The 13830-nt window shown below is 42.6% G+C and overlaps 1 protein-coding gene across 23 annotated transcripts in view; it reads left to right on the plus strand.

The window, feature by feature from the left end:
- LOC110529720 (protein bicaudal C homolog 1) overlaps window positions 1-13830 on the plus strand; it is a 73312-nt gene that overhangs the window by 34758 nt on the left and 24724 nt on the right. For 14 of the 23 annotated variants that reach the window (XM_021612224.3, XM_090241365.1, XM_090241372.1 and 11 more), the window contains exons 3-5: window positions 4089-4158; window positions 11089-11168; window positions 13300-13461. In XM_021612224.3, the coding sequence (XP_021467899.1) occupies window positions 4089-4158; window positions 11089-11168; window positions 13300-13461 (312 nt within the window). The remainder of the gene's footprint in view (window positions 1-4088; window positions 4159-11088; window positions 11169-13299; window positions 13462-13830) is intronic. The other 9 variants (XM_090241361.1, XM_090241368.1, XM_090241383.1 and 6 more) reach the window with 1 other exon arrangement.

Here is a 13830-nt window from a genome sequence, read left to right on the forward strand (position 1 = left end):
CACCGAGCACATGTGGCTGTTTTTATGACATTGCCATAATGACATCCTGTTCGATTTGGGTTACAGTATGTAACTGCACCTGAACTGCAACTGATCATAACGCTAGACGTATGCATTATTTGAAAAGGGTGTGGTAGTAGAAAGACTAAAGAGTGGAACATTAAATGTATAGTTTACCTAATTTGTGCAAATAGCTGACCCATTTGAAAGGTATTTGCTGGCGCCTTCATAAAAATAAACGCCATCCACCCTTAAAATGGTGTGTGGTCTGTCTGAAATCACTCCCATCTGTATGGCCTTGCCAAGAACAGCAACTATGAAGAGGAAGAAAGTTCCTGAACAAGACCCTATAGAGAGAAATAAATTGGATGGGCCGTAAAGTTTGGACTTTGGGAAACTATATAATTGCATATACCTCTATAAACACAAGGGTGTCTGGTTCATCACAATTTCAATCATTTGACATCACTTTCATAGGGTTCTGCACTGCTTTGTATTAGCTGGCTTTCCAAACATGCCAGGCCTTTACTCTGAGGCATACATTTCCTGATTAGACGCAACAACGGGCAGTGGTCATCTCATAACTGTTGTGTTGCCTTGCATGTTGCTATGTGACATTATACAATTCCTGTATCCATTTTATCATGTTATATCATAGAGTATCTGATCATAGCTCATTCCCTGGCCATTCCTGGATTGTGTGTAGTTTTGCCAATGTCAATATTTTGGTAGAAATGCATTACATGTGTACTGGTGTAGCTGAAGAACTTAAAAGTGCCACATGGAGTAAAAAGACGAGTTGGGTTTCTTCACCGGGACAATCATTTTGTGGAATTAAGATGAATACCTCGGTGACAAAAAGCAGAAACCCCATTTATTGGCTCATGAGACTGATACAATTGGGGAGGGAAAGGTCCAAATGGGGGAGGGGATCAGAGCCGAAATTCCTGAAGAACAAAATGTTCTAGAGATGTGTTTTAGTTATACAGTTGAGTGGGAGCACGTGTTTATGGAAGAAAAGTATATGGGGGGTTCATATAAAATGTACGATAAGATGCTAACTTGTGTATCATGATGAAGACAATGTGGGAGAGAAACGGAGATAAATCTCTGATGCAAATCTTGGATTTGAATATCCCTGGGGCTAGATTTTCCACGATTAGTCCACGATTATTAGAGGTCAACTGTATACCATGTCGTCCTCATAGTTGGAAGCAAAACGTTGTTTCCACAAAGTCCTAGCATGTTAGAATCTGGTAAATTAGTATCTGTATCTGGTAAATTAGTATCTGAAAACAAACTGCTCTATTCTGTTCGTTAGGAAGGAAATACATCCAAAATTATGTTTATTTTCCCTTCACCCAAAAGACTACCTTCCTGGATCTCTATTTTATTGGTATTATCCTGTAAAATGGTTAGAAGTGCCACAGCCAAGAGCTTTCATGAGAACTCCAGCTTGGCAGGGGCTTTTCCTGCTATTAGATGAAGATAATACCCAAGACCAGTAACATGAGCCAAGGTCTTTAGTGAGAAAGGGAAAAATGCAACTCAACAAGACACATTTGTTATACTGTAGGAATGTGATATATATGGTGTAAGCCTTTTTTTTGGCTGCCAATACTGTAGTGGATTTGTTTTTATTGGTTTCAATGAAGAAGGCAGAGACATAACAACCAGGTTAAATTGAGACTTTTCATAAAAATAGTAGTTTTTTTTTCCTTCCAAAACATAAGTTTGTAGCGTTTGTATTGTGAATAGGCTCCACAATCAGTGATGCTACATAGAAGAACTATGTGGATGCATCAGTCCATCTGTGATTTGTTAACACTGGAAATGAATAACTAAGCCCAACTCCTACCAGATATTGAGTTGTATTTTGTATAGGCTACTTTTTCACATTTACAATAAATCTTACCTTTGCAATTGAATTGACCTGATCATTTGAAATGGTTGAAATTCAATATTGTTATGCATGTTCACACGGGGCCCTGCAATAACAAGGATCAATATTTTTTTGTCAATCTTATTGCAAGCTCAAAGTAATATTGTGAGGCATGCAATTACCTCGTTATTATGTAGCCATTCTTTATGTTCCACTTCACTTTCCATATTTGTGTGATTATAGTATGTTTGAGAAACTCAGTGAGGCTTGAAGGGCCGTCCGCTCAACCATCAGCGGTCTTTAACAGTGTGGAATACCAGCACTGCCCTACTGGTGTTTGAGACTGGTGCTGGAAAATCTGTCAGTCAGTTTGGAGGGTGTTTGGAGGATACCATGCAGGCCCACTTCCCAAACATATGGAGGAATTTGGACATTTCCCCTATGAATACTGTGCTGCATGAAGATAGGAAATTGTAGAATGAAGGCTGTTCTTTAGTATTCTTCTTAGAAATGCAGTTCAATACATAAATAGGGACCATAGATCCAGCAATGTGGCAGTTACTCTAATGAGTAAGTACTGTACAATCCTGACCATAGACAGGGACATTTACAGTAAGCATGTTGTCCCTCTCTGCATGGGTTTCCATGTGAGGTCCTTGCATAACCACTGAAGCCCAGGAAAAACATGGATCAGCTTCATACTGCATGAGGGAACAGTCATAAGGCGCTCATGTGTCCAAGCCAGTCTCAGTTCATTCCTTCTCCATCCAAAAACACGAGCCCCCGGTACGCGTTAAAGCAAACAATCACGACAGGACCTTTTGTAAAAACAAGGAATTTGAGGACAAGGACAGATCTCTGTGTTTTGGAGATGAATGGTTTTGAGAAATATTCATTTCTAATGTGAACCACCAGTCAGCAGGTCTCCATAAGGCGATGCAGATGGTTTGTGTTTCTCAGGGCTTAACTGTGTGATCCCCAGTCAATGTTCAGGAAGTTAGGCGAAGGTGAGCGGCCTCATGAGCGTGTGGATGAGGAGTGTAGTACCTCAGAATAGCATACTCTGTCCTCTCTGACTTTGCTCTTTCTTTTTTGGGGTTCTTTTTTGTTTCACATTCGTGCAAATGTTCCTGGTTACAATGGGTAGTCTAGTCAACAGGCTCTCACAGAATGCAACTGACACGTTTCACGTTTTCGTAAACCAACAACACCCAGTCCACTTCAGAAAATATGTAGATGTCAGCTTTTTTTCGTCACTGAGTACCGCCGGGAGAACATTTGTTTCAGGAAGTTTTTATACCAAAAGGCACGTTTTGGCTTGATCGTACCATTTCTCCACCGTTCTGGTTCATTTCTCCACTTTCCTTTTTTGAGTTTGACTTTCGCGCACGTTCTCTCCTTCAGAGTGCAAGGCCTTTTTAGAAAATTGTTGATGGTAGACCTCTCTTTGTAGGTGCTCTCCAAAGTCAGCATGGCAAGAGGTAAGAGGTGGTGTAAGGCAGTGAGGCATTGTCCCAAGTTTAGACAAGCTTCAAGCCACATTCAATCAGCCATTAAAACAGCAGAATTGTGAATGTTTCTGGCCAACGCTGACTAGAACGTGGTCCTCATTTAATACTGTTTATTTGAAGTGAGGCTGGATCTCTTATGTTTAAAATAATCTCTCTTAACCCTGAAGTAGAATCTTGCATAATTTGATCAGCTGCGTGATTAACTTTTGTGTTCGTACATGTTAGAAATTGTGAGCTCCGGCAAAATGAAGTCTCCACCCTCTCAAAAGGAAACTCTCAGTCCCCCCCTCACACACACACATGCGCAAAGCACAAGAGTTGAAGCAGTTTAAGCACCCCCTTCGTCCAATCCTGATGCGTCCAAATAACCAGTGAAGAAAACCCCCAAAATGTAATGATGCTAGTTATCTCATGCATCGCATTCAGTCCCTGCAGATTCTTCAGTCTACATGCAAAATCTGCCCACACGAGATTGTTTAAAATGGCACCTGTGTGTGTGTGTATATAGCAATGTGTACCATGCAGTTATCATCTGTCATGTAAAATTGGTCATCTAAACAGACTACAGTACACTACTCAAGAAGAATTATGGCGCAATTATCGGTTTGCTGATCTCCATTTCTGTACTATTGAACTAAGATATGTAATAACACTTTCTTTTTCCTTTTATTGAATATGACCAATATCTATTTCAGGTCATGGATGAAACCAAAACACAGATAGCGTGGCCTTCCAAACTGAAGATCGGCGCCAAGTCCAAAAAAGGTGAATGTTTGTTTTGATTCTACAGATACAGATCAGCTGTAATTATATAAAAGTGAACATCCCTCCTGTTTACTGCCCTACAATTCACTCCACTGTTGCTTTTTCATTTCCGGGTGTAAGTCTTTAGGTTTGTTTGTGACAGATATATGCTGATTATGTCTATACAGGAAGAGTATAAATCAGTTTATTTGCAAGGACAACATATGCTTGCTTGTTTTCCCTCTGAAAGACCCCCCTAAGTCATTTTTCTAATCAAGAAAAAGGTCACAGCAGTATATTCATATTTTGACCACTTACTCTTCTCTCTGGTCAGTCATTTCAGACTTTACACCAATTTGTACGTTTTTTGAGGGCCCTTGAGTTAGAAGTTATGTGCATGTAATGGCTGAGTTGTTCCACTGCTCTGTTGTTCCACTGCTCTGTTGTTCCACTGCTCTGTTGTTCCACTGCTCTGTTGTTCCACTGCTCTGTTGTTCCACTGCTCTGTTGTTCCACTGCTCTGTTGTTCCACTGCTCTGTTGTTCCACTGCTCTGTTGTTCCACTGTCCACTGCTCTGTTGTTCCACTGCTCTGTTGTTCCACTGCTCTGTTGTTCCACTGTCCACTGCTCTGTTGTTCCACTGCTCTGTTGTTCCACTGCTCTGTTGTTCCACTGCTCTGTTGTTCCACTGCTCTGTTGTTCCACTGCTCTGTTGTTCCACTGCTCTGTTGTTCCACTGCTCTGTTGTTCCACTGCTCTGTTGTTCCACTGCTCTGTTGTTCCACTGCTCTGTTGTTCTACTGCTCTGTTGTTCCACTGCTCTGTTGTTCCACTGCTCTGTTGTTCCACTGCTCTGTTGTTCCACTGTCCACTGCTCTGTTGTTCCACTGCTCTGTTGTTCCACTGTCCACTGCTCTGTTGTTCCACTGCTCTGTTGTTCCACTGCTCTGTTGTTCCACTGCTCTGTTGTTCCACTGCTCTGTTGTTCCACTGCTCTGTTGTTCCACTGCTCTGTTGTTCCACTGCTCTGTTGTTCCACTGCTCTGTTGTTCCACTGCTCTGTTGTTCCACTGCTCTGTTGTTCCACTGCTCTGTTGTTCCACTGCTCTGTTGCCAATAAAACACTACAGCTATTTAAAGCTTGTCCGGGGGAGGGTTGGTTTTGACCTGCCCTCTTTGTTGTCCTCAAGGGAATGCCAGTGTGTCTTCATGCCAAATGTAAAATTCCAAAACTTGATGTAACTTCCTGGAAACTTTTTAACAGCTCTTCTACCCCCAGTTGATTTTAGAGTGTGCCCCACCCATACTCCCAAGTTCATTCACAAATCTAATTTCCATTGAGAGACCAGTTTGTCCATTTAATTTCCGCCCTATGATTTGTTGGGTGTCAGCCTTTTAGTATTACGTAAACCAAGAAGAGGCATGAACAATTTCCACTAATGTCTTCCAGTTATCTCATGAGTGCATGCACTGCATTTTTGTGCCTTTGGAAGAAAAACACATGTATTTGTGATCATATGTGCTTCACAACCAGAGGGGGAAGAGTACTTCTTGGTACTATAATCAACCATGTAATCTACCCAGAATGACTGGATAGCCTACACCTGTGAGTTTGATCTGAGGTTAGCCATCAACACAACTACTAGAGACAAAATGTTGGATCCCCTTTCCATTCTGCTTCTCCACTCTCTTATGTCTTGGCTATTTGGAACATCAAACTACCATTTACATCACCAGCTGTCTATGAAAGTCAATCATTTACAAATTGGGGGTTGCTAAAACTCAAAATATTTGTCTCACTTTATGTAATCATGATGTGTCGCCATTGTCTCTGAAAAGCGACACTTGTAGTATTTTACTCTGCCCTCTTAATGCCTGTGAGTCATGAGCAAATGTGAGAGTTGTTTGCAAGGCCTCCGTGCAGGTCCCCTCAGCCTCTCCATCAAAGTGTCAGGCCTTAACACCTCCTGCACCACTACCACCTGCACCAGTGTGATAAGACCAGAGTCCGGCCCCTAGAACAGCCCGTCATCAATATACTGTCAGGTGATTCATAGCAGAACAGTATCTCTGAGATGCAGGCAGGCTCATATTACACTTTACCAGAACATGTCACCATGAGAATAAATGGCTAATGTCCTTACACATTTATATGTATGACCAGTAGGAAATGCTCTGACTATCCATCTTAGGATATGTTTTGAATTGACAGCATTTTATTGTTTAACTGTTTGTTTGGTTTTCACATTATTTTATACTTGGTTGTTTCCCATTTGACCGATACACTTTCTGTTCTGAATATGCAATATAACCTATCAGTTAATTAAATACATCCTTGCATGACAATGGAAGACTTCCTTCATGGGTAGGCTTTTTTAAACCCTATTTTGGTCTTTATCACTACTCTCGACACACAGCCACAGAGTGGTGACTTACACCTTTTAATATACACATGTAAAACATTTTTTTATGAAAGACGTCACAAGTTTGTCAATATAAAAGAACGGTAGAACATATCAACAGCGCCTACTGTAGAAGGTCAGATCGAGCCTCGTGATCAAGGAAAATATTTCATTTGGCCTACTCATTATGAAGTTGGGCAGTTAAACGTCACCCAACATCAGTGTTGGGTTAGTAGTGTTGAAGTGGCCTATGGCTGTGCTCGCACGTAAAGTTTTTAGGAAAACATATTTGTGTCCTGCCTCTTCAGTTCTGACAGTGATCACAGGCAACATGTTAGAAATGTATGTAGGGCTTTATTCTATTCCAATCAACATTGGAGAGGTTGGACATACAGTGCCAGCAATCCTCTTGACTTTTTCCACATTTTGTTATTTTAAAGCCTTATTTTAAAATGGATTAAATAAATCCTCAGCAATCTACACAAAATACCCCATAATGACGAAGCGAAAATATATATATTTTTTTATTTTAATTTTACCCCTTTTTTCTCCCCAATTTCGTGGTATCCAATTGTTGTAGTTGCTACTATCTTGTCTCATTGCTACAACTCCCGTACGGGCTCGGGAGAGACGAAGGCTGAATGTCATGCGTCCTCCGATACACAACCCAACCAGCCGTACTGCTTCTTAACACAGCGCGCATCCAACCCGGAAGCCAGCCGCACCAATGTGTCGGAGGCTACACCGTGCACCTGGCAACCTTGGCTAGCGCGCACTGCGCCCGGCCCGCCACAGGAGTCGCTGGTGCGTGATGAGACAAGGAGATCCCTACCGACCAATCCCTCCCTAACCCGGGCGACGCTAGGCCAATTGTGCGTCGCCCCACGGACCTCCCGGTCACGGCCGGTTACGACAGAGCCTGGGCGCGAACCCAGGGACTCTGATGGCACACCTTAACCACTGTGCCACCCGGGAGGCTGAAAATAGTTTTTTACATTTGTTGTAATATTTTTGCAAATGTATACTTATTTACATAAGTATTCAGACCCTTTGACCCCTGAGACTTGTAATTGAGCTCAGGTGCATCTTGTTTCCATTAATCATCCTTGATGTTTCTACAACTTGATTGGAGTCCACCTGTGGTAAATTTAATTGATTGGACATGATATGGAAAGGCACAAACCTGTCTAGATAAGGTCCCACAGTTGACAGTGCATGTCAGAGCAAAAACCAAGCCCGTGAGGTCGATGGAATTGTCCGTAGAGCTCCGAGACAGGATTATGTCGAGGCACAGAACTGGGGAAGGGTGCCAAAAATATTATGCAGCATTGATGGTCCCCAAAAACACAGTGGCCTTCATCATTCTTAAATGGAAGAAGTTTGGAAACACCAAGGCTCTTCCCAGAGCTGGCCGCCCTGCCAAACTGAGAAATCGGGAGAGAAGGGCCTTGGTCAGGGAGGTGACCGGAGGTGACCAGAGCTCCGGAGTTCCTCTGTGGAGATGGGCGACCATTCCAAAATGACAACCATCTCTGCAACACTCCACCAATCAGGTCTTTATGGTAGAGCGGCCAGACGGAAGCCACTCCTCAGTAAAAGGCACATAACAGCCTGCTTGGAGTTTGCCAAAAGTCACCTAAAGACTCTCAGACCATGAGAAACAAGATTCTCTGGTCTGTTGAAACCAAGATTGAATTCTTTGGCCTGAATGCCAAGCGTCACGTCTGGAGGAAACCAGGCACCATCCCTACGGTGAAGCGTGGTGGTGGCAGCATCATGCTGTGGGGATGTTTTTCAGCGGCAGGGACTGGGAGACTAGTCAGGATCGAGGCAAAGATGAACGGAGCAAAGTACAGAGAGATCCTTGATGAAAACATGCTCCAGAGCGCTCAGGACCTCAGACTGCGGTGAAGGTTCACCTTCCAACAGTACAATGACCCTAAGCACACGGCCAAGACAACGCAGGAGTGGCTTCGGGACTCTTTATGTCCTTGAGTGGTCCAGCCAGAGCTCGGACTTGAACCCGATCGAACATCTCTGGAGAGACCTGAAAATAGCTGTGCAGCAACGCTCCCCATCCAACCTGACAGAGATTGAGAGGATCTGCAGAGAAGAATGGGAGAAACTCCCCAAATACAGATGTGCCAAGCTTGTAGCATCATACCCAATAAGACTTGATGTTGTAATCGCTGCCAAAGGTGCTTCAACAAAGTACTGAGTAAAGAGTCTGAATACATATGTAAATGTAATATTTCAGTTTTTATGTGTAAAAACAAATGTGCACGAATTTCTCAACCTCTTTGCTTTGTCATTATGGGTATTGTGTGTAGATTGAGGGGGAAAAAACAATTTAATACATTCTGGAATAAGGCTGTAACGTAGCAAAATGTGTAAAAATTCAAGGGGTCTGAATACTTTCCGAAGGCACTGTATTTATCTTTTGTGCAAGTAGTCCAAGTTCATGGCATTCGGTCAAGGCAGGCACTCTTTACACGCTGGAATCATTTGGAAAATGTTTTGCTTTTCGGGAAATCGGCACAGCAGCAAGACCAATAACCTGAACTCGACTTCCAACTTTTTATGTTTGTTCAGCCGCCATTCTTTCATCAATCTTTCTTCGTCTTTCAGTCATTTTGCAGATGTTTTTAAAGAGGTACCTAGATCCAAATTTACTTTAATTCTGAGCGTATGTGTGGTACTTCAGGGTGTAAGCCCATGTTGGAAAAAAGTATTTGCCAGTAAGCAGGGGTCAAATTGTTATTTTTTTTTGTCAAGTGTCAACTACCAAGACTTTTCTTTTTAGCTGTATTGCCATATTTTTGCTTTTCTAGGTGTTTTGTGTGCCAAATTAACACTTAAGGTGTTCCACAGTCAATCATATGAGTACACACCGCTCACTTAAAAAATGTGTGGGTGTTCAACGTCACACATAGCAAAACTCATTTTGCCCCACTAATGAGTACCAGATGTGCAGGTTAGGCCAGTGGAAGGCCAACACGCCCTCTGCTGGTGAGATCCACCAGGGGAAGTAGATGTGGACTTCAGTCTCTTGTCACAGCTGTGTGTTTGGAATGTTTCCTTGAACCAAAGCTGTGTCAGTCACCTCTAATACTGCTGTGTTTTTCCTTTGTTTTTCTGTCTGACTGCGCCCACTCCTATCTTGATGTAACCCAATGTGGACTTGAGGCGTTTGGGTTGTTTTTGTTTCGTTTTTTTGTCTCACAGCATTTTTCTTTTCACTCTTCTGTGATCTTGCTTCAGCGTTGAGGCCACGGAGGTCCCATGTCGCACTGACGAGATCCACACGGCCTTCCACTGCTCCCACAATCCCTCCCCAGGCCCATTTAAAAAATGGAACACTGAGGCTCCTAAACACTTCCCTGCAGCAGCATTCCAGAGCCTAGCCAACCCAGATCTCTCCTCAGTAGGGCCCAGGGCCAGTTCATGTGCTTTCCTCTTAGTTTTTGTTTTGTGACTCTATGGAGAGTTTCTGTTTGGTTGTGTAATTGGAGCTTTGATGTGGTGTCCAGCCTATACAGCACAGGATACAATAACGGACTGTTCTGTTTATTTGAATGATGGTTTCATTAATAGTTTACATTTGGATGAACTCTTCTGTTCTACATTATACGGCTTTACCTGCATTTCCCTGCTCATTACCTCTAAAATCTCTAAACCCAACCAATGTCAATGGGTTTTATAAAGTGTCTGTAAACAAACTCTGAACATAAATATTTTCTTCTGTAGGAGTATACAAAGTCAATCGGAGCTATTTGGGTTGAGTGTGTGGGGAGGGGGGTTCCTGGAAGGCGCTTAACTGACATCCTGCCCCTCCGTACAGTCAAGAAAGGGGGGGCTCCTAGGAGCTGGCTCGCTGCATGCCCAGATGGACTCGACAGCCATAAGCATTAGCAGCACTGTGTATTTATGTTGTGAATTGCTGTACAAGAGCTGAGAGGGTCTCTACAAGTGCACTTTACTCAAATAATTGACATATTTGCCCAGATAATCTATTATGATGTGCAGATATTTTACATTTTCTCTGCAGTTTTTGAACTGAACAGTTGTGATGTAGTAGACACGTGTAGCCGTTTAGGTAGTATTTAGTTTAGCTTGACTCAAAGGACACAACCTTGGTGTTTGACAACTGGAGGAGGATTTAATTTATTTAACCAGACAGACAGAGGAACAGTGTTACGCCTTTGGCACTGATCGACTGGATGAGGTTTGTAGGAAGGAAGTGAAACACATGGGATTGCCTTTATCTCAGGGCTAATTTAAGGGGTCATTATTCTGTCTTTGTATCCAGTACTGTCTGACTGATAGTGATACAACATTGCTGTGTAAGAGCCTAGAATGAGAGTCATCACATCTGAAAGGAGCATTTACGGTAGTGCTTTATCTGATGTCACAACGGATCCCATCAACTCATAGGCTTGGGAAAAGGTGTTCAAATAGTCTCTTCTTGAGATCTTGATCTCTCCACCATTTTCTCTTTGTCTCTTTTTGTTCTCTCTCTGAACCTCTCCCCTCGCTCTCTCTCTCCAGATCCGCACATTAAGGTTTGTGGAAAGAGAGACAACGTGAGGGAAGCCAAAGACCGAATCATGTCAGTCCTCGACACAAAGGTATGTATGTATGAATGATGGAAAGGTTTTTGTTTTGTTGTCATGGCAACACCAACACTGACCTCCCTAAATGATCAACTAGAGGATGGTAGACACAGATGGATCCAATAAGTGTCTTATTTCATGCTCTAGAAAGCCTTGGTTTGCTTCCTCTTCAATTTGAGAATCTCAGACTTGTAATATGATTTGCCAGCAAGGTGGCCAGTGCTTAATTTCCTGAGTGTGTAATGGTTTAGCATGGTGCAAGTCTTGTCTCTATGGCAACAAACATCCTCATCCCAAAATGGGCACACCATAGCACCCCCTGTGGGCGAGTTTTATCATAACACGCCAAAGTATTTTCTCTGCACACTGACTTGTCCTGAAGGGAGGGAGGGAGAATATTCTAAGTGGAGTTAATATTCGTAACTGTAGGATGAGAGAGCGTATGCACTGCAGCTTCAATTAGCCTAGCTAGCTAACGTTAGCTAGCTTAACTAGCTTCTGGTTTGATGCAGTCGACCGATAATACGTAATCATATTTGATGATAAATAACCTAGCCATGGCAGTTATTAGTCTACTATAGCGCGAGTCAGCTTGGTTGGTTGCGGTCTCTCCCTCTCTGCTCCGTGTCACTCGCTTACAGTACAGCCCCTCCCCGCCAGCTAGAGCTGGGTGGTGGGTACTCTATTCGTTCGCTGGGCTTGATCCTGCTAACCAAATGTCTGAACTGAATTTGGAAAAGGGGCTTTTATGTCCTCTGCGCCATCGTCTTGGAACACCTTACAAAAGTATTTTAAACTGGAAGAACTTGTCCCGATTTGTGTTTTTAAATCACTGATGAAGGATTTTGAGCCTGATTCCCTGACCTGTCAATGTTTTTAATTTGCTGTTTTATACTCTTGTGAATTCAATGGTTTTTACTAGATTACTTGTAGTTTTTCATGTTGTCTGTCTGTCTAATTTTTTTGTAATGACTTGGTGCTGCCTATCTTGGCCAGGGTGCTCTTGAAAAAGAGATTTTAATCTCAATGAGCCCTTCCTGGTTAAATAAAGGTTAAATAAAAATAAAATAAGAGTGGCACCTCTCCCTCCCTCCTCTCACTCTGTATCAGCTCTGGTTAATAAAGTAGCTTAAATGACTTCCTTGACTTCCTTGCTTCCTTCACTTGGATCGGACCGGGTCTGGATCCAACCAGGTCTTTACGGAATGGGCCTACTTGTCCTTGGGTCTGTTCGGAACGGGTCTCTATATTTTTTAAATAAATGTATGCATATAGGGTCCGGGTGAGAAAGCCCCAGGTCCGTTTCGGAACAGGTCCAACTTTTAGGACCCGTGAAGACCTCTAGCACATGGTCACCACATGATCGGCTACATATTGCACCCCAATGAGTTGAATATGAAACAACTATTATTAGCTGGCATTAATATCAATGGATTTGTCAAGTGAAACTTTTTTTAAACAACATTTGTAAACAACATACTTTTAGGCTTATCTGCTTTAGCTCCATGTAATTGGATGTGATTGGTTATATTCCTCATGCCTTTAAGTGGAGCATTAGCTTCTCGTGGTGGACCCATCTGCCTGGCAGTGGTGTTGTACCAGAGCCGTGGGTGGAAGTGATGCATTATATTTGTCTTCAAAGTCATTCTACTATTATAGACTGATAGTCTAGTTTTGTTCTGGCCCGTTAGCTTATTAGCCGAGGAGCATTCAAGCTATGTCAATATATTTGTAATTTTTTATGTAACCTTTATTTAACTAGGCAAGTCAGTTAAGAACAAATTAGTAATTACAATTATGGCCTACACCTGTCAAACCCGGACGACGCTGGGCCAATTGTGCGTGGCCCTATGGGACTCCCAATCACGTCCGGTTGTGATACAGCCTGGATTCGAACCAGTGTGTCTGTAGTGATGCCTCAATCACTGAGATTCAGATTCATTGCCTTAGACCACTGTGCCACTCGGGAGCCCCAATATTTAAGCTGTGTCAATATTCACAATATTGTCATGGATTACAGTCATATGTTGGTATAGAATTGAATATTTACGCATGTTAGATTTCTATCATATCATTCACTATTAAGTGAACATTGTCTGGCAGGCCATGCTTAAGAAGAGTGTCTCCGCCTCCTTCCTTTCCCCAGCAGAGTAACAGGGTAACCCTTAAGATGGACGTGTCCCACACAGAGCACTCCCACGTCATCGGCAAGGGAGGCAACAACATCAAGAAGGTGATGGAGGACACGGGCTGCCACATCCACTTCCCAGACTCCAACCGCAACAACCAGGCGGAGAAGAGCAACCAGGTACAGAGAGCGATACCACCGTATATGTACAATGAACAATGTATACTGGATCTGATAGACTGAATACTAGTTAATGTGCTGTGCCATCACCAACCACATTTGTGTGGGACTGTCATGGCTTCTCTGTTTGCACAGGCTGTATTTACTTTTTTTAACCACATAGAACTGGTATACAGTTGAAGTCAGAAGTTTACATACACTTCGGTTGGAGTCATTAAAACTTGTTTTTCAACTACTCCACAAATTTCTTGTTAACAAACTATAGTTTTGGCAAGTCGGTTAGGAGATCTACTTTGTGCATGACACAAGTCATTTTCCAACAATTGTTTACAGACAGAATATTTCACTTATAATTCACAGTATCACCAT

Source organism: Oncorhynchus mykiss, chromosome 1 (assembly GCF_057628025.1).
Source record: "Oncorhynchus mykiss isolate SJ-2025 chromosome 1, ASM5762802v1, whole genome shotgun sequence".
Classification (NCBI taxonomy): domain Eukaryota; kingdom Metazoa; phylum Chordata; class Actinopteri; order Salmoniformes; family Salmonidae; genus Oncorhynchus; species Oncorhynchus mykiss.